The sequence below is a fragment of the Arachis hypogaea genome, chromosome 1 (assembly GCF_003086295.3).
Source record: "Arachis hypogaea cultivar Tifrunner chromosome 1, arahy.Tifrunner.gnm2.J5K5, whole genome shotgun sequence".
Classification (NCBI taxonomy): domain Eukaryota; kingdom Viridiplantae; phylum Streptophyta; class Magnoliopsida; order Fabales; family Fabaceae; genus Arachis; species Arachis hypogaea.
Window position 1 is genome coordinate 103,250,105 of NC_092036.1, and position 18,461 is coordinate 103,268,565.

Below are 18,461 nucleotides of genomic sequence, written 5' to 3' on the forward strand. Positions count from 1 at the left end.
ATTTCATGTACAATCAATAATTAGACGTAAGTTAAAAGATATTTTGACAATTTTATTTGTATCTTTATTTAGATAATTTAATATTAATTTTTTTATGTTTAATACAAATTAGTTATCTGTTTAAAATATTTTTATTTTAACCAATATATTAAAATTAAAAATATTATGAATCAATATTTTTTTTATCAATATAAATCAATATTTTAGATTAATATTTTATTTTTATATTATTTAAAATTTAAGATCTTTATACTGTTTTTTATTTAGGATATTTATGTAAAATTGAATCTCACTCTTAGACTAATATCTTTTATCAATAGGAATCAATATTTTAGACTAATACTTTAATTTTACTTTATTAGTCAAATATTAATAAAAATAATAAATTTTTTTAGAAATGATTTTAGATATGGAGGAAAGGAGTCCATGCGGCAACACCATTGTTTCGCCACGTGTCGGTCATCCGCAAAGCACGCATCCGTATACGTGTCCCCATCGTAGGCAGCACGCTAGTAGCGTGTTGATCTCGTCCGTCCACCTTAAACAGAATTTTACTAATCGTGCATGCAACTTGGTTTAGGTTATCAGATAAAAAATAATAAATGGCAATCCTGGAAGATATTTTGATAATTTTGTTTGTCTTATTTTTTTCGAATGAAAATTTTATCTATTTAGATAATTTTAACATTAATTTTATTATGTGCAATACAAATTAGTTATCTGTTTAAAATATTTTTATTTTAACCAATGTATTAAAATTAAAACTATTGAGTCAATATCTTTTTTATCAATACAAATTAATATTTTATTTTTATACTAATTAAAATTTAAGATTTTTATACTATTTTTCATTTAGGACATTTTATGTAAAATTAAATCTCATATTTAGACTAATATCTTTCATCAATAGGAATCAATATTTTAGACTAATACTTTAATTTTACTTTATTAGTCAAATATTAATGAAAATAATAAAATTTTCAGAAATTATTTTAGATATGGAAGAAAGGAGTTCATGCAATAACAACATCGTATTGCCACGTGTCGGTCATCTGAATAGCATGCAAGATGCGTACTGATAGCGTTCGTACACGTGTCATCATCTTAGACAGCACGCTGGTGGCGTGTTGATCTCGTTCGTCCACCTCAAACAAAATTTCACTAATCGTGCATGCAACTTGGTTTAGAGTATCAGATAAAAAATAATAAATGGCAATTCTGAAAAAATATTCTGACAATTTTGTTTGTCTTATTTTTTTTCGGATGAAGATTTTATTCATTTAGATAATTTTAACATTAAACTTTTTATGTGCAATATAAATTAGTTATTTGTTTAAAATATTTTTAATTTAACCAATGTATTAAAATTAAAAATATTATAAGTCAATATCTTTTTTATCAACACAAATCAATATTTTAGACTAATATTTTATTTTTATATTATTAAAAATTTAAAATTTTGATACTATTTTTCATTTAGGACATTTATATAAAGTTGAATCTTATTTTTAGACTAATATTTTTTATCAATAGAAATCAGTATTTCAGACTAATACTTTAATTTTACTTTATTAATCAAATATTAATAAAAATAATAAAATGTTTCAAAAATTATTTTAGATATGAAGGAAAGGAGTCCATGCAGCAACACCATCGCCTGGCCACGTGCCGGTCATCTGCAAAGCACTTAAGATGCGTGCTAATAGAATCTGTATACGTGTTCCCATCGTAGGCAGCACGCTGGTGGCGTGTTGATCTCGTCCGTCCACCTCAAACAGAATTTTACTAATCGTGCATGCAACTTAGTTTAGGTTATCAGATAAAAAATAATAAATGCCAACTCTGAGAGATATTTTGACAATTTTGTTTGTTTTATTTTTTTCGAACGAAGATTTTATCCATTTAGATAATTTTAATATTAATTTTGTTATGTGCAATACAAATTAGTTATCTATTTAGAACACTTTTATTTTAATCAATGTATTAAAATTAAAAATATTATGAGTCAATATCTTTTTTATCAATACAAATTAATATTTTAGACTAATATTTTATTTTTATACTAATTAAAATTTAAGATTTTTATACTATTTTTATTTAGGACATTTATGTAAAATTGAATCTCATATTTAGACTAATATCTTTTATCAATAGAAATCAATATTTTAGACTAATACTTTAATTTTACTTTATTAGTCAAATATTAATGAAAATAATAAAATTTTCAGAAATTATTTTTGATATGGAGGAAAGGAGTTCATGCAGTAACACCATCGTATCGCCACGTATTGGTCATCCGAATAGCACGCAAAATGCGTGCTGATAGCGTCCGTACACGTGTTACCATCTTAGGCAGCATGCTGGTGGCGTGTTGATCTCGTTCGTCCACCTCAAATAAAATTTCACTAATCGTGCATGCATGCAACTTGGTTTAGGGTATCAGATAAAAAATAATAAATGGCAATCTTAAAAGATATTCTGACAATTTTGTTTGTCTTTTTTTTTTCGGATGAAGATTTTATCTATTTAGATAATTTTAACATTAATTTTGTTAGGTGCAATACAAATTAGTTATCTATTTAAAACATTTTTATTTTAACCAATGTATTAAAATTAAAAATATTATGAGTCAATATCTTTTTTATCAATACAAATCAATATTTTAGATTAATATTTTATTTTTGTACTAATAACAATTTAAGATTTTTATATTATTTTTCATTTAGGACATTTATATAAAATTGAATCTCATTTTTAGACTAATATCTTTTATCAATAGGAATCAATATTTTAGACTAATACTTTAATTTTACTTTATTAGTCAAATATTAATGAAAATAATAAAATTTTTAGAAATTATTTTAGATATGAAGGAAATGAGTTCATGCAGTAACACCATCGTATCGCCACATGTCGATCATCCGAATAGCACGCAAGATGTGTGCTGCTAGCGTCCGTACACGTGTTACCATCTTAGGCAGCACGCTGGTGGCGTGTTGATCTCGTTCGTCCGCCTCAAACAGAAATTCACTAATCCTACTTGCAACTTGGTTTAGAATATCAGATAAAAAATAATAAATGACAATCCTGGAAGATATTCTAACAATTTTGTTTGTCTTAATTTTTTTTGAATGAAGATTTTATCCATTTAGATAATTTTAACATTAATTTTTTATGTGCAATACAAATTAGTTATCTGTTTAAAATATTTTTAATTTAACCAATGTATTAAAATTAAAAATATTATGAGTCAATATCTTTTTTATCAACACAAATCAATATTTTAGACAAATATTTTATTTTTATACTATTAAAAATTTAAGATTTTTATACTGCTTTTCATTTAGGACATTTATGTAAAGTTGAATCTCATTTTTAGATTAATATTTTTTATCAATAGGAGTCAATATTTTAGACTAATACTTTAATTTTACTTTATTAGTCAAATATTAATAAAATAAAAAAAATTTCAAAAATTATTTTAGACTTTATTTTTCAAAAAATATTAGATATTGTTAGACTTAATTTTATTTTTCTATTTTAAATAAAAAATTAATCATATAAAAGTAAAAAAATCAAAAATAAAAATTTAATTTTGTAGAATTTTTAATTTTTTATTTTTTATCCACCGAATAATGATATATAGTGGGACAGTTGACTTTTTTTTGCTTCACTTCTTCAAAAAATAAGAATAAATTAATTTAAAAATTTAAAATTTTGAATAAATTAAAATAAATTAATTTTAAAATATTTTTATTTTTAAATTTTGAAACAAAAAATATTTTTTAACCAAGAAATAGAAAAATAAATAAATTTAAAAATATCTAATAATAAAATTTTTTTAAAAATTTAAATTTTTAAAATTAATTTATTTTATATTTGTGAAAAAATAGCATTATTCAGAAAATAAAAAATAAAAAAATATTCTCGAAAAAATTTAAGATTTTAAAAGACATTTTTTTTTGAATTTTTTAATTTAAAAATTTAATTTTTTATTTAAAATAAAAAACAAAATAAAATTCAGTAATATTTGGAAGACAAAAAAAAGATAAAAACTTTTTATTTTTAAATTTTGAAACAAAAAAAATATTTTTTTACTAAGAAGTAGAAAAATAAAGAAATGAAAAAATATTTAATAATAAAAAATTAAAAAAATTTAAATTTTTAAAATTAATTTATTTTTTATTTGTAAATAAATAGTATTATTTGGAGTATAAATAAATTAAAAAAATTAATTTATTCTATATTTTTTAATTGATTGTTTAGTAGATATTATTGAACTTTGTTTTATTTTTCTAAATAAAATCACTATATATGTATAGAGTTGATTAAGATATCTGTCAAATGTAACTTGCATCTAATTATTAATTGTACATAAAATCAATTCTTTAAAGTTTAAACACACACTCCATCTTTGTTAGAAATCATCGTGGTCGTGGGAGTAGGCCATCTAAAATGATTGATTTTAATTTTCTTGTAGGGTATATATTTGTTAAATGAAATCTATTATAAGGGGACCAGTAATTTTTGTATTTTGTGGCTAATATTTAACCATTAAAAGAAAAGTGAGTGATCTTCCACCATTCGATGTAATCTCACACCATTAAAAACTATATTGATAACCAGTTGATGATTACAAAACACAAAAATTGCTGGTCCCTAGCATTGCTCATAAAAAATTAGACGTTGCCTTCTCAACAAGTTTTCTTCTTTTTTCGCTGATTCCGCCAAACCTGTTTCTTTGGTTATGGTTTCGTTGAATAGTAGACAGAGACAATAACAAAAAAATAAATTAAAAAAATAAAAATTTTGGATATTAATTGTTTATTTTTTAAAATAAATTATTTTTTTATAGAGTAAAAAAAATTTAATTTTTAAAAATTTTTAATTTTTTTAAAATATTTTTTATTTTTTTATTTATTGAATAATTTTTTTTAATTTAAAGTAAAAAAAAAATAAAACAGTAATAATTGTTCTAACTTCTACCTGGTGTGCATGATTATTTTGGTGCAAACTAGGGATTTTTAACTTTAAATCGTTATAAAAAAAATTGATTAAAATTGTATTAATTTAGAATTTAGACTTGATTGAATTTTATTTTTGATAAATCATATCTATATTGGATTGAATTTTGGATCTCTTTTTTAAAACGGATTCCATCTAATCTAAACCATATAATATGATATAATAATATTATTATTATTTTATTATTATATTTAAAATTTTATTTATAATATATTTAATTTATTAATAATTTTATCTTATTCATATATCATTATTTAGTGATTATTTTATAAATTTAAAAAGAAATTTATTTATTTATTTATTTTAACCAACTAATAATTTTATTTCTATTATTATATTATTGTTAATTTTTTAATATACTCTTGAGATTTATTGTGTCATTGTTAATTATTTAAAATTTAATGTTGAGACTTGATATGTATATATATATATATTTATTTTTATTTATAAAATTATAATTCCAATTGAATTCAAATCAATTGAAATTGATTAGATCGAATCAAAACATCTAGAAAAAATCTAATCTAAACTGTATTACAAATAAAATTAATGTTCTGAATCGAATGATGAATTTGACTCAAAACTGATTTAAAACACATCACACATCGCGAACACCTCTCTACATAAAATAAGAAACAGTGCGACTTAACTTAATTGGTAATTTTTTTAGAGAAGAACCTCATCTTATATTTAATAAATTAAAAAGTCATATATTTATATTTGTAATTCTTAAAAATTATAATTTTTTTAATATATTTAAAGAAGTATTTTTTTAAAATTAACTTATATTTATTAAAATTTAAAAAATTAATATAGCATTGTATATTAATAAATATTTATATTTGTTCTTATATTTATGTTTGTTAAATTAAATTAAAAATAACAATAATTATAACTTTTAAAATTTTATTTTTTAGATTAAATATTTAAATTAGTCCTCAAAAATTTTAGATAAGACACTTTGATTCCAATAAATTTTGTACTTTAGAAGTCTTTAAGAATTAGATCCAATTTAGATAATCAACTTAATTAAGTTCTTTTTGACAAAATAGTTTAAACAAAAAATGACTATAATAAAAGTAGTTTATATAAGTTATTTTGTATTTAGAATTTTAATTCTAAAAGTGTTTATTTTATAGAAATGTGATGAAAAGTAGTAGTATTATGAAAGAAGTCATTTTTTTTAACTTCTCTATAAACTCCTAAATAACTTTTTAAAAAATTGCAATTTAATTTTAAAAATTATACCAAATATTAATACTACTACTTTTCATAAATCATAACTAAACTAAAAAAAATTATTTTTAAAATTTTTCAAACGAGCCTTTACTCTCATTGAACATATTAGTTATTTTATCGTCGTTTTTAAGAAAGCTAATTTATTTTATATTAATTTTTTTTAAAATTTAATTATTTTATAATAAAATTTATTAAAAATTTATTTATCTAAAAAATATATTAAAAATTTAATTGAATGCAATAAAATAATTAATTTGACTGACGAGAAATAAATTTTCAAAACTTCTAAAATAATAAATTTGTCGAAGATTAAAATATCTAATTTAAAATTCTTTTGACAATTAATTTTGGCGTTTATTCTATCTTTTAGTAACAAAACCTCTTAAGTAAATGGAGGCTCCAGGAAATTCTAGATACTTCCGCATCAGATCCTCCGTCGTTGCTGATAATTCGTTCCTCTTTTATTTTTTACTTTTGTTAAAAAATTAATGTATTTTATTTTTAATGAATTAAAATAAAACAGACAATAAGTTGTTTTTGGACAAAACAGACAATAATTTTGAGTAAGTAAGCAGAGTAAACTTTATAAAAGTTAGTGTGGACTGGGGTCCATTGCAGTATGCCAGTATTTCACTACGATGTCTGGCTCCAGTGACAAAAAAATCATGGCCTTATGTGGGTTCCTTGCGCCACATGTTCCAATCATCCCCTTACAAAAACAAATATAAATTTAGTTTTTGTTTTCAGGATTGTTTGTGGATTTTATTTAAGAATAAAAATATAAAAAATTGATTCTTAATTTCTCAATTTATTCTTCGTAATAATCAAGTGCTTAAATAATTAGTACAAATAAATTAGTAAATAAAATGAATAAAAATTAATAAATTAAATATATTAAAAAAGCTAAAAACTTTTACTTCAATTCTCTTATGAAACAAACAGTCTTAAAACATTTTTAACTAAATGGAATAAATAATTAAATTAAGACAGTGAAAATGGGTTGGTCCCCTCCACCGGTCTATATAAAGAAAGCCACACTCTCAATTGGTTCCATTCCATTCTATTATTACTTCATTTGAAATTGTGATTTGTGGGGAGATAGATATATAGATTGAATTTAGGAATTAAGAGATGTTGGGTGTGTTCAGCAGCTCCATCGTGTCGGCGCCGGAAGAGTTGGTAGCGGCGGGAAGCCGAACTCCGTCGCCAAAGAGCACGGCGGAGACGCTAGTGAAGCGGTTCGTAGAGAGTAACGGATCGGCGGTGTCGGTGGAGGTGGGTGATGATGTTCAGCTGGCTTATAGCCACCACAAAGAGTCGCCATGGAGACCAAGGTTTGTCTGCATGCTTCTCCTCTTATTATGCCACCATATTACTTTCTGAATTTCCACAACTACCCTCTCCTTTCCTCCGATCCCCACTTTATATTTATAGTATGCTCATACATCATACATAATTCAACATGTTCATCAATAATTCAAGTTAGAATTACTCTATCGTTGGCATCTTTGTTTTCTATTTGGAAATTTTTAAGGCTTGGGTTGATAAAGTTAAAGAGGTGAAAACAAAATAGTGTTTTAAAAGCATTTAAGATAGAAATTTTTAAAAATGATTTAGTATTTATTAAAATTAAAAATTTTAATATAATCTTAAATATTAATTAATATTTAAATTTGATTATTATATTAGTATTTATTATAATATTTTTAAGTTTTAAAATTTTTTTTATTAAATATATTTATTATTATTTGTATTTATTAAAAATTATTTTTAATTTAATTTATTAAATATAAATGTTCCAATTTTTTTTAAATTTTTTTTTATTAAATCAAGCTTAAGTATTCTGATCTTAGCGATATATATATATATATATATATATATATATATATATATATATATTAAGTATATAATATGATATATAATAAAAATAATAAATATCTAATATTTTAATAAAAGAGTTCTGTATTTGATTTTTTGAGATTGTAAAAATATAGTTTTATTATAAGTCCGGTTGGAAGAGATAAAGCTAGACGCTTGATCTAATTAGAGGTTGGTAGAGTAGGGAGAAGTACGATTCTTTTTATGTAATTTTCCATTTTGGAGTCGTCGATGATTCCCATAAACTAGGCCACGCATATTCCTTGTATTCTAAGTATAACTGAATTCACGCTCAGGATTGCAGCGGATTATTTCTTATCTGTCGGATAGAGAGATTGAGAGATACTGTAAAAAGATTAAAAATCAAGGTTATAGTTTATTTATTTATTAAGAAATTAATTCCCCTCCCCTCCAGTTTAATTTATTATTTATTGATTTAATAATTAAAAGAATAATCTGTTTTTGACATTGAATGAGAAGTTTACACATAAAAAATGGCAGATCGTTCGCCGTGAAAGATGAGATATTCTGCGTGTTTTCGGGAGTGCTTGAGAATCTGGGGAGCTTGAGGCAACAGTACGGACTGGCCAAATCTGCAAATGAAGTGGTTCTGGTGATTGAAGCTTACAAAGCTTTGCGTGACAGAGCACCCTACCCTCCCAATCACGTGGTTTCCCATCTCAGTGGCGCATTCGCTTTCATTCTTTTTGACAAATCCACTTCTACGCTCTTTGTGGCCTCTGTAAGCAACCGTTAGTGTTACTTAGATAATTTTTCATTAATAGTAAATGTTGATTCAATTATTATAATTAATTATAGTAGAAATACATAAGGAGCACATAAAAAGAATATCAAATTTATTATTTGGTAATAGTTCCTCACGACTCATCACTAGCGTTTGTTTGACTTTGACAGGATCAAGATGGCAAGGCACCTCTATATTGGGGAATAACTGCTGATGGCTATGTAGCATTTGCTGATGATGCAGATTTGCTTAAACGTGCTTGTGGCAAGTCTCTTGCTTCTTTTCCTCAAGGATGTTTCTACTCCACAGCTGTTGGGGGTTTGAGGTCTTATGAGAACCCAAACAATAAGATCACTGCTGTCCTTGCTAATGAAGACGACATCTGGGGTGCTACTTTCAAGGTGGAGGGCCCAGCAGTTGTGGCAGCAACACAGTAGCGTATCACTTGCAAAGCCCATGTAAATTGAAGTATTAAGGGTGTAACCATGTTCATAAGATAGAGAACTTACTCTTCTTCTATCTACATGTACATACAGTTATGCTCTTTCCAATCTAATAAGGCTGGTTTTTGTTTTATATAATCTCTCTGTTGTTAATTTGTTATTCTTTGTTAGATTTCCTAAATTCCAATACAGCAGTCACAAAAAAAAAAAAGAAATTCCAATACAGCATACACTGAGAATGGTGAAATAAAGGCATGAAAAGAGAAAACCCGAATAAGAAGGGAAGGAAATGATTCAAGAAAGATCACGCCAAATTAGTTGCTCTTGCAAGATGTCTATAGGTTTCAAACACCATTAACCGGCAGGACAAATGTCTTTCAAAACTGCAGAGAAGAATAAAATTGATTAAAAATTAAGTAACTAACATCTTGCTAATAATAATAAAATTGAACTAACTTGAGTTAGTAGTGGGTTAGCTAACTCATCTTTAACTATTGTGGATGTAGTAATTTATTGACTAATGGTAGATTTTCAAATAAAATTCACATGGGTAGTAAATTACTCCAAGGCCCATTAGGCCCATCAGCATCTGAAATTTTTGTAAGAAGAATCCAACATAAAAAATACAGGTAATTGTAATTGTATGGTTTTCGCCCCCCAAAAAAAAAGAATGCATGAATGCAGCATTGTGAGTAAATTGCTTTGTAGTTGGTGCTTGGTACGAATTAAGATTCCTTCATCCATTATTCAATAATTATAACTGCTCCGCTGCAGTGAATGGTGAATAGCATGGATCCGGTTGTGATTATTTTGTAGTAATACTGTTAATTTTAAATTGGGAGGAGATGGTTCGTGGAACCATGGAAGTGGCAAGTCCTTCAAACAGATAACATGAATTGATCTGCAGGAGACAATCCACATGTGAGTCCTAATCTCTTGCTTCCTTCATTTACAATTCATCCTCGCCTCACGTGACATCCTCTTCCAACTTTAAGTTCACTTTTACTAATTGACAAATGCATCATCCTAGAACCTTCACTTAATCACCTCTGCTTATAGTACCTTTCCTGCCTAAGCTACTCCCTCGTCTACAAATAAATACAGCATATTTGTGACTCTCAAATGCTTCAACCGGTCAACACTTAACACTGATCAACATTGACTCTCACCACTTCATTTATACAAAAAAATGAAATAAAATTTATGTAATACAAATTATAAGTTCGATAATAATTAAATATTTACCTCTCATTCCGAAAAAATTACCCTCCATATGAGAATGAGAATACCGTGTCGGTCCTGTAGTTTTTTATTTAACGGTTAATACTTAAAGCCAACAACGTTGTACAGAGTTTGCGCGTGTATACACGGTCCAATCAGAAGCCCAATTCCCTGACTCGCATGCATTGTAGCACCGACACGTGTCCTCTGCAGTTGTTCTTTGCCCTTTCACCCTTACCCCCACGTTTTTATCACATTTGAGTAGTTGGATTCAACCCCACGTTCACAAAATCCTGTGTTACTTCAAGTCCACCGGTCTGAGTTCGTGTAGGAAATAATTGCAAGGCAGTGGAACTCTCCTTTGCTTCTTCAACACCCATATGTATCTTTCTTTTGGCCTATTCATTTCATTCATTACATTTACATAACTGACCTACCAAGCAAAGCATTCTTCTTCTGTTAACTGTTGAGTTGTGGTGGGGGCATAAAGGCCTTCTCTTACTTGCATGACACACTTCTCCTCTTACAAGTTTCCGTTTTTCATTTTTGTCTCATTATCACACATCACTCGTCACTGCTACCGTTACCGCAATACCCGCATTCTCAAAACTGTGATGTCTTCTCCTTGGAGCCCATCGCATGCACAGCAAGAATTTCATGAAGCTTTTAGGAGGGTTAAGCGCTTTAGGTTGTTTGAATCCTCTCTGGGTGCTATTGGTTTCGTTCTTGTCACTGCCTTTGTCATTTGCTGCTTCTTCTTTTTGGATAACAGAGATTTTGCTGCTAGATTTGGTCCCAATCCCATGGATAAGCCCAAGAGGTTCAATTGGTTGCAGATGAAAGGCTCTGTTTCTGGGGAAGGCAGAGTTGAATTCCTTCAAGAAAATGGTGGTGGCTGCGATTTGTTTGATGGGAACTGGGTTTGGGATGAGAGCTACCCTCTATATCATTCTAAAGATTGCAGCTTTCTCGATAAAGGATTCCGATGTTCTGAGAATGGACGGCGGGACTTGTTTTACACCAAGTGGAGATGGCAACCTAAAGGTTGCAACTTGCCCAGGTAGCCTCTCATGATTTTTGTTGATTGTTTTCAAATTTGGAATGAATTATGATATTTAGAAAAAGAAGAAAAAGGAGAAATTGTCAGAAATTTGATGACAGCGACAGAACGGTTGGGTTGCAATTGCTAGCCGTTGTCTACAGTGACTTTAATTTTATGCAACATTAAGCTTCTGGGTTCAAACCCGTGAAAATGACAACTTTCACAGCATAATCTCAAAGTCTCTTTTGGATGGCTCTACGTTATTACTTATTACTTATTAGTAAGAAGTAAGCAGGACTCCAATAAAGTTAAATATCTCTTGCGCAATTAACTAACGGTGGAAGAATATAATTAAGGGTCATCCTGTTTTACTCCTAAATATTTGTCGTTTTCTTTTGCCTTTTCCGCGTTATTTGTGATACTTTTGTCTTTTCCTCCTTTTGGAAAATGATGCAAACCCTTTTGTCTTGTTCTTAATAAATGTATTTGTTTATTGTTTTTAATGGAAATGTGATCTTGGTGAATTTCAGTAATTTCTGCTATACACAATGGCCTCATAGTTATGTGTGTGATTATGTCAGTTAATCATGGATCAGATCAGTGGCTATGCACTCACTTGATTAGTAATATTGTTGTTGTCTCTGAAGTCCGAACTATATGCAAAATTAAGTGAAATAAACTTTGGTTAATGCATTGCTAATGAAAAACAGATTCAATGCAACAATGATGTTGGAGAAACTGCGAAACAAACGATTAGTGTTTGCTGGTGATTCAATTGGGAGAAACCAATGGGAGTCACTCTTATGCATGCTCTCTTCTGGAGTGCAAAACAAGGAATCAATCTACGAAGTGAATGGCAGCCCAATCACAAAGCACAAGGGATTCTTGGTGTTCAAATTCAGGGATTATAACTGCACGGTGGAATACTATAGATCACCATTTCTGGTATTGCAGGGCCGGCCTCCCGCCGGAGCTGCTGCCAAGATTAGGACAACACTGAAAGTGGATAAAATGGATTGGAACTCTTTGAAGTGGAACAATGCCGATATCCTTGTTCTTAACACAGGGCACTGGTGGAATTACGAGAAGACCATAAGAGGAGGATGTTATTTCCAACAAGGCATGCAAGTTAAGATGGAAATGCAGGTACAAGATGCATATAAGAGGTCCATTGAGACACTGTTGAATTGGATACAAGATACAGTTAATACCAGCAAGACACAAGTTTTCTTTCGTACTTTAGCCCCAGTGCATTTCAGGTTTGTTTTGGCACTTGAAACAAAACACTAAGATGCAGTTGCTTTCACGTGAAATTTATAGTTGAGAACTGTTAGATGATAATTTAGTCAGACATGTCAAATCATCTAACAATTCTTAAATATTAACTTCACAGGAAGATAATTGTATGTGAGTTTCAACCATCTGCAATTTTAACGTTGTGTTCTTTAGAAACTGAATTGGTGTGATGTGTTTTGGACAGAGGCGGGGATTGGAGAAACGGTGGAAAGTGTAATTTGGAGACACTACCAGAGATTGGGTCGTCATTGGTGCCTAATGATAACTGGTCCAAGTTCAAGATAGCAAATTCTGTGTTATCATCAGCAAACAGAAATAGTGTGAAGTTGAGTGTGTTGAATGTGACACACATGACTGGTCAGAGAAAAGATGGGCATTCATCAATATATTATCTGGGTCCAGTTGTGGGTCCTGTGCCTCATCATCGGCAAGATTGCAGCCACTGGTGTCTCCCCGGTGTGCCTGATACATGGAATGAGCTCCTCTATGCTCTCATACTAAAATCTCAAGCTTCTCATAGATGGAACATATAACACAACAAATCCTCTTAGCTCATTACAGGGAATTATTGGTCTTCAGAAGAAGCCCAATTTTTGTTTTTGGATACAAGCTTACTTGCAGCACATAAATCAGTAGATTAGATGGGGGAAAGCACATGACAAAGTATAATTACCAAAATTCTTGAATGCGTCTCAATTTCACAAAATTCACGTCATTAGCTTGTTTTTAATCTACTGTGCCGATACTATTAGAAACAATCGGGTTTTCCTGTTAACTTAATAATGACTTGGTTAAGACTTAAGAGTTAGCAACCGTACAATATATACACGTGCAAGAATCTTCAACAATCACAGCACCTCTATTCTATTGACATCAGTGAGTGCCAATCAAGAACTATCGCGGTCTCGCCACCATAATCGATAGCAGAACCCTACTTTCTCCTCGTGTTAATGTTTCCTCCGCTGGCGCCCCACCCCGTCAAGATCCCAATCAAGAAGTGCCACGTGTTCATCACAGGGAACCAGCGGCATCGGGCTGGCACTGGCCCATCGGGCCGCAAGGTCAGGTACACCCCTACTCCCACTCCCCCAGTTTCTACAGGAATAATGATTACTGGAGTAAATCTCTATAATGGTCACTCTTCGATATCCTAATTTTTTTCTCCCAGAGATACAGCTCTGAACACCATAGTAGTTCCTATTCGGTGACATGACTTAATTCCAATTTATTTTCAATTTGGTTCCGGGTTCAGTATATAACCCTAATCCCTAATATAGCGCTTATGTTGTGCATTTTATCTCTTCATTTTTCTTCTTCTTTTTTATATCATCTCTTTTTACTTCATCGATGATTAATGTTGATATTCAGAAACCATGATAGGAGATGGTAGCACTAACATGAGGAGTTCCATCGGATCCAATGGCTACACTGCGAGAATGCAGAACCATCAAAATGTAAACTAATTAAACAGAGCATCCTCATAAAATCCCAACTTAATCAAACCCTAGAACCACATTGACCAAAAAAAAAAATGCAAACACTATCAACTACACTCACAACACAAACATAATGAAGAACCATCAAGCATTGCAAAAAAAGAATAAAAAGAAATTTTCACTAAAAAGAACCTCTTGCTTATGATGGAGGAGGAGAGACAAACGACGAAGTGAGATCTGGTTCAGATGTCTTTCTGACGCAAGAATTTTAACCCTATCAACAGAACTTTACGGCAATGCCATTGATAAACAGAGGAGGAAAAAGAAAAAGAAGAAAAGGGAGGGTGGAAGTGGAGAAGACGAGTGAAGTGAGGGTGTTTGATTAATCCCGTTTTTTACATGCTTAATTTGACTTGAATAGCGTCATTCTTGCCAAAGTGGGTGTTAAACTAAACCGACAACGTTTTGGTGACTGCTGACTCATCACCTAAAACGATAACAGGAACTACTATCATGTCTAGAATTGTATCTGAAAGACCACTATAAATCGGATAATTGCGTGAATTTTAGAGACCATTATAGGATTTATTCTAATTATTGTTTTTAGGTCATTAGGTGGGGATTTAATGATTTATGGTTCGTGGCTTATTCCGTTAGTAAATTTGTGTTGAAACATGATAGAAATATAGTGTTGACATATTTTTTCTCGTCTAAAAGATGTATTATGACATAATATTAAATTTTGTTGAACTAACAAAAAATAACATAAAGACAAATAAAATAATATTATTTGGTCAGTAAAATTTATTATTTTTGGTTATTAATTAATTATTAATATTTAAAAATATGAGATAAAAATATATAATTGAATTATTAGACCAAAAAAATTAGATTGATAGATAAAAATGATAGTAAAAAATAATAAATTTTACTAATTTTCAAACATTTTTCATAAAAAAATATTTATACAAAAAATTCAAGCAAATAAAAGAAAGATTCTTACTTTAAAAATATTAAAAATATGATATTCATATGTCACTTCTTAATTTAAGCAGATTTTAAATGTTTTTGTGACAGTTCCATTGATGGAGTTGTTAAGGAGAGCTTTACGGAATAGTTTGCCCTGTTTGTTATAACACTTGTAGTTTTGGTTATGATGTACTAGGAAAGAATCTGCATGCACGCTTTCCCTTCCCCTGTATTGAAAGATATCACTCTATCACAACATGTACAAAGGACCATAAATTTTCTTATCTGAGAAAAATATAAGGTGTCGTTTTCTAGGGAATTGATGGGGTTATAGACATATGTACAATAGTAGTACAATGATTTGGTGCTTGAAATTTTCTAGGCTTTGCAATTGCAAGCATTATTAGTATTTAGTAATTTGGTATGAGCCTATGAGGTATATGATATCATATCATGCCGTGTTGACTGAGTCAAGGCCGCAAGGCTAACAGTTACTGCCATGTGAAACTTTAGAGTTGAGCTATGGCATCACATGCACTCATGTTAGAGTATGGATATCTGGAGTTGATTAAGTGCTTCTCAATACCGTCTTTCATCTCTAAATGAATTGCTGTCGTTTTTTTTGAATATGAATATCTTGATAAGATTGGGATGGATTGTCAATTCATTTTGTTCTAGGCAAGTGCGCACATGTGACTATCGTTTGCTCCCCTTTCATGATTGATACCTTTGAACATTCTGCTACCACCCATTTACTCACTATTATTTTCTCATCCCTATCCAAGGAATGATTTTACACTGCTTTCACTACAAAATACAAATCACACGCTTACATAATCGTTTCGGATATATTAACTAATTACCTATCGAGAGAGTTACTTCTCCATAAAATCATGCCGATAATGGGAGTGTGGAGAATAAATAGCCATTTTGGTATCTAAAAGATTTCCATCTTGTCTAAACAAATTTATACATTTCTTTTTGACCAAAAAACTCTCAAATATCTTCTTCAGTTGACCAATTGGTCTAATCATCAACCGATTATTTGGAATGATTAAGTTATTTTGTCAAAAACAATTATAAAACTTTATTTTGTCAAAATTAAAATCTTTCAAGTGACAAAATAGTTATTTACTCGAGTGCCGAAGTATATAGTTAAAGTAGGACAATTTAGTGTACAAATCAGTGACTGGTTTCTTATTTTAAACTCGTGACTTTGAGATCATGCGGAGAAAACTCAACTACGGTGGTTCCAAGACTTTCCTTTTGTTGAAAATTATAGTTGCATTAGTAAAATTATTGTAAAATTATTGCATGTATTATATATATGTCCTTATACTTTCCTTTTGTTGAAAATTATAGTTGCATTAGTAAAATTATTGCATATATGATATATATGTCCTTATAAGAATAAAAGGATAACTTAGGTAGACATTATACATGCAAGAAATGGTCACAAACAAATAGAAAATGATGAAGAGGCAACATTTTTATTGCTGAGATACAAACACTTTTGTTGACGAGTAACACAGTCAGGGTTAGCAAGTTGTGTGTACAGTAGCAATCAAAGATTAATGTATTGAAGTGTCCCTCCAAAAAGGTCCCAATATACTTTTGATACACTATTTGTTAGTTGGGACCCACAGCAAGTTGTTCAATGTTAAATGATTCAACATGAAGATCCAGCGACCGTAACATACAAGATTTGTCATGCTGGTTGAATCTTAACCATGAGCAACCGCTACAAGATACAAAACAGGATAGATAAGGACCCTTTGGGACAAATAACAAGTAACTCTGCCGCACTATGAATACCATGAACCATAACTTGCTGTCTTTGGAGAGATAGATAAAGAGGGTACTATCCACAAACCACAACCAAGTAAGCTAAAAGAATAAGGATTAAACCAATCTTGGATTAGATATCTGGACATGGGTTGTTCCTCAACTATGGATAATATCATCCACCATACCAACACAAACACACTAACATGATTCTCTTTGGACAGATTGGCCAACTGTGATTATGGCCCCACCAACTCACATGCCCATCATAAACATTTCAACTCTCCCATGCTTACCCCTTTTTAATTTAATTTCCCACCCTATATAAAACCCTTCATATCTCGTGAGTTGTGGGACAACAACAAAGTTGGAACCAGATACAAACTCTTCCCAACACAGGTTCCATATACCAAACTATTACTAACTCAGAGATTTATATCACACACAAGATACATGGAGGTTGCTGTTGAACTGGATGATGATCTGTTCTTTGCAGACTTGAACAGGCAAATCTCTCTCTTAATCATGGATGAAGATGAAGACCCTCTTGTTTCTTGTCCTGCAGACTCTCTTCAGGTTTACTTTCAATTCAAAGCCTTTTTAATTACCACGAAATATGTCATATTGAAAAGAGGTTATACAATTATTATTTGTTTCTAACATGTTAGCTTGTAACTACTTCTTTTTCAGTCTTTCTCTGGAGCAATTCATGCTCCTCCACATCCTGCTCTGTTCTATGAACAAGCTATGAGAATACAAAGCAAAGGGACAGGCGTGTTTATTCCACAGTCCACACAGCCAAGAAGGAAGTATAGGAAAGGAAGATCTGGTTCCAAAAATCAAAAGCAGTCTCAAGATAATAATAACAATAATAATACAAGAGTGGTTTCTCACCAGGTTCCTATGGCCAATTCTTTGAAACCGAGAAATGGCTGAGGCTTGAGGTTGATGTCACCAATAATCCTTCTGCAAAACTGCATGATTATGGAAAAGGAAGTTCTACTGATTATTATTAGTTACGTTGCCGCCAATTTCAATCATTTAAGGGTCTAATTCTTTAGTCTTTAGCAGGTAATAATAATAATAATAATAATAATTGTATGGTCAATTATTGTACATAGGAATGTCATGTATACTTACTATTAGCTATAGTCTATTATAAGAAGGTATACTAAAAAGTATTGTGACCCTTTCACCATGTGGACAAGGACAAGCGGTGGATATTCCTTATGACCTTATCTGGTCTCATAACATTATCCTTGTTTCTAATAATATCTGTCCACTTAATTTTGTACAGTGCATGTGTGTTACTGTTATGTATAAGATGGCAATCAAAAGATATGTATGATATCAAATCACAGTATCACACATTATTGATGCAA

General features: G+C 29.9%; 3 protein-coding genes and 1 long non-coding RNA gene across 5 annotated transcripts; 3 read left to right on the forward strand and 1 right to left on the reverse strand.

The window, feature by feature from the left end:
• The first annotated feature begins 7,305 nt into the window (after nt 1-7,305).
• LOC112705562 (stem-specific protein TSJT1) lies at nt 7,306-9,468 on the forward strand. 2 transcript variants are annotated; one of them, XM_025756419.3, is made up of 3 exons: nt 7,306-7,598; nt 8,623-8,884; nt 9,058-9,468. In XM_025756419.3, exons 1-3 carry the CDS (start codon nt 7,396-7,398, stop codon nt 9,322-9,324), a joined length of 732 nt encoding a protein of 243 aa, XP_025612204.1. In that variant the 5' UTR covers nt 7,306-7,395; the 3' UTR covers nt 9,325-9,468. The 2 variants fall into 2 exon arrangements, with proteins under 2 accessions (XP_025612204.1, XP_025612210.1); XM_025756425.3 differs by having other exon boundaries at nt 7,308-7,598; nt 8,644-8,884.
• Nucleotides 9,469-10,512: 1,044 nt separating this feature from the next.
• Nucleotides 10,513-14,194, forward strand: LOC112705558 (protein trichome birefringence-like 10). Its single transcript, XM_025756405.3, has 3 exons — nt 10,513-11,611; nt 12,304-12,852; nt 13,074-14,194. The coding sequence occupies exons 1-3, from the start codon at nt 11,058-11,060 to the stop codon at nt 13,420-13,422; spliced, it is 1,452 nt and encodes a 483-aa protein (XP_025612190.1). The 5' UTR covers nt 10,513-11,057; the 3' UTR covers nt 13,423-14,194.
• LOC140176960 (uncharacterized) lies at nt 13,653-14,840 on the reverse strand. The gene is made up of 2 exons (XR_011868281.1): nt 14,518-14,840; nt 13,653-14,317 (listed from the first exon to the last, which is right to left on the reverse strand). It is a non-coding gene; the product is annotated as an uncharacterized lncRNA (long non-coding RNA).
• Nucleotides 14,841-16,757: 1,917 nt separating this feature from the next.
• Nucleotides 16,758-18,461, forward strand: LOC112705571 (uncharacterized). The gene is made up of 2 exons (XM_025756438.3): nt 16,758-17,655; nt 17,770-18,461. The coding sequence occupies exons 1-2, from the start codon at nt 17,533-17,535 to the stop codon at nt 18,013-18,015; spliced, it is 369 nt and encodes a 122-aa protein (XP_025612223.1). The 5' UTR covers nt 16,758-17,532; the 3' UTR covers nt 18,016-18,461.

Excerpts from the sequence above, each read along its gene's own strand:
- LOC112705558 (XM_025756405.3), top strand. The coding sequence starts at position 11,058 with ATGACACACTTCTCCTCTTACAAGTTTCCGTTTTTCATTTTTGTCTCA. Across the intron at positions 11,612-12,303 it reads AAAGGTTGCAACTTGCCCAG|ATTCAATGCAACAATGATGT; the intron begins GTAGCCTCTCAT and ends AATGAAAAACAG. Across the intron at positions 12,853-13,073 it reads TTAGCCCCAGTGCATTTCAG|AGGCGGGGATTGGAGAAACG; the intron begins GTTTGTTTTGGC and ends TGTTTTGGACAG.
- LOC112705562 (XM_025756419.3), top strand. The coding sequence starts at position 7,396 with ATGTTGGGTGTGTTCAGCAGCTCCATCGTGTCGGCGCCGGAAGAGTTG. Across the intron at positions 7,599-8,622 it reads GAGTCGCCATGGAGACCAAG|TTTACACATAAAAAATGGCA; the intron begins GTTTGTCTGCAT and ends TTGAATGAGAAG. Across the intron at positions 8,885-9,057 it reads CTACGCTCTTTGTGGCCTCT|GATCAAGATGGCAAGGCACC; the intron begins GTAAGCAACCGT and ends TGACTTTGACAG.
- LOC112705571 (XM_025756438.3), top strand. The coding sequence starts at position 17,533 with ATGGAGGTTGCTGTTGAACTGGATGATGATCTGTTCTTTGCAGACTTG. Across the intron at positions 17,656-17,769 it reads GTCCTGCAGACTCTCTTCAG|TCTTTCTCTGGAGCAATTCA; the intron begins GTTTACTTTCAA and ends CTTCTTTTTCAG.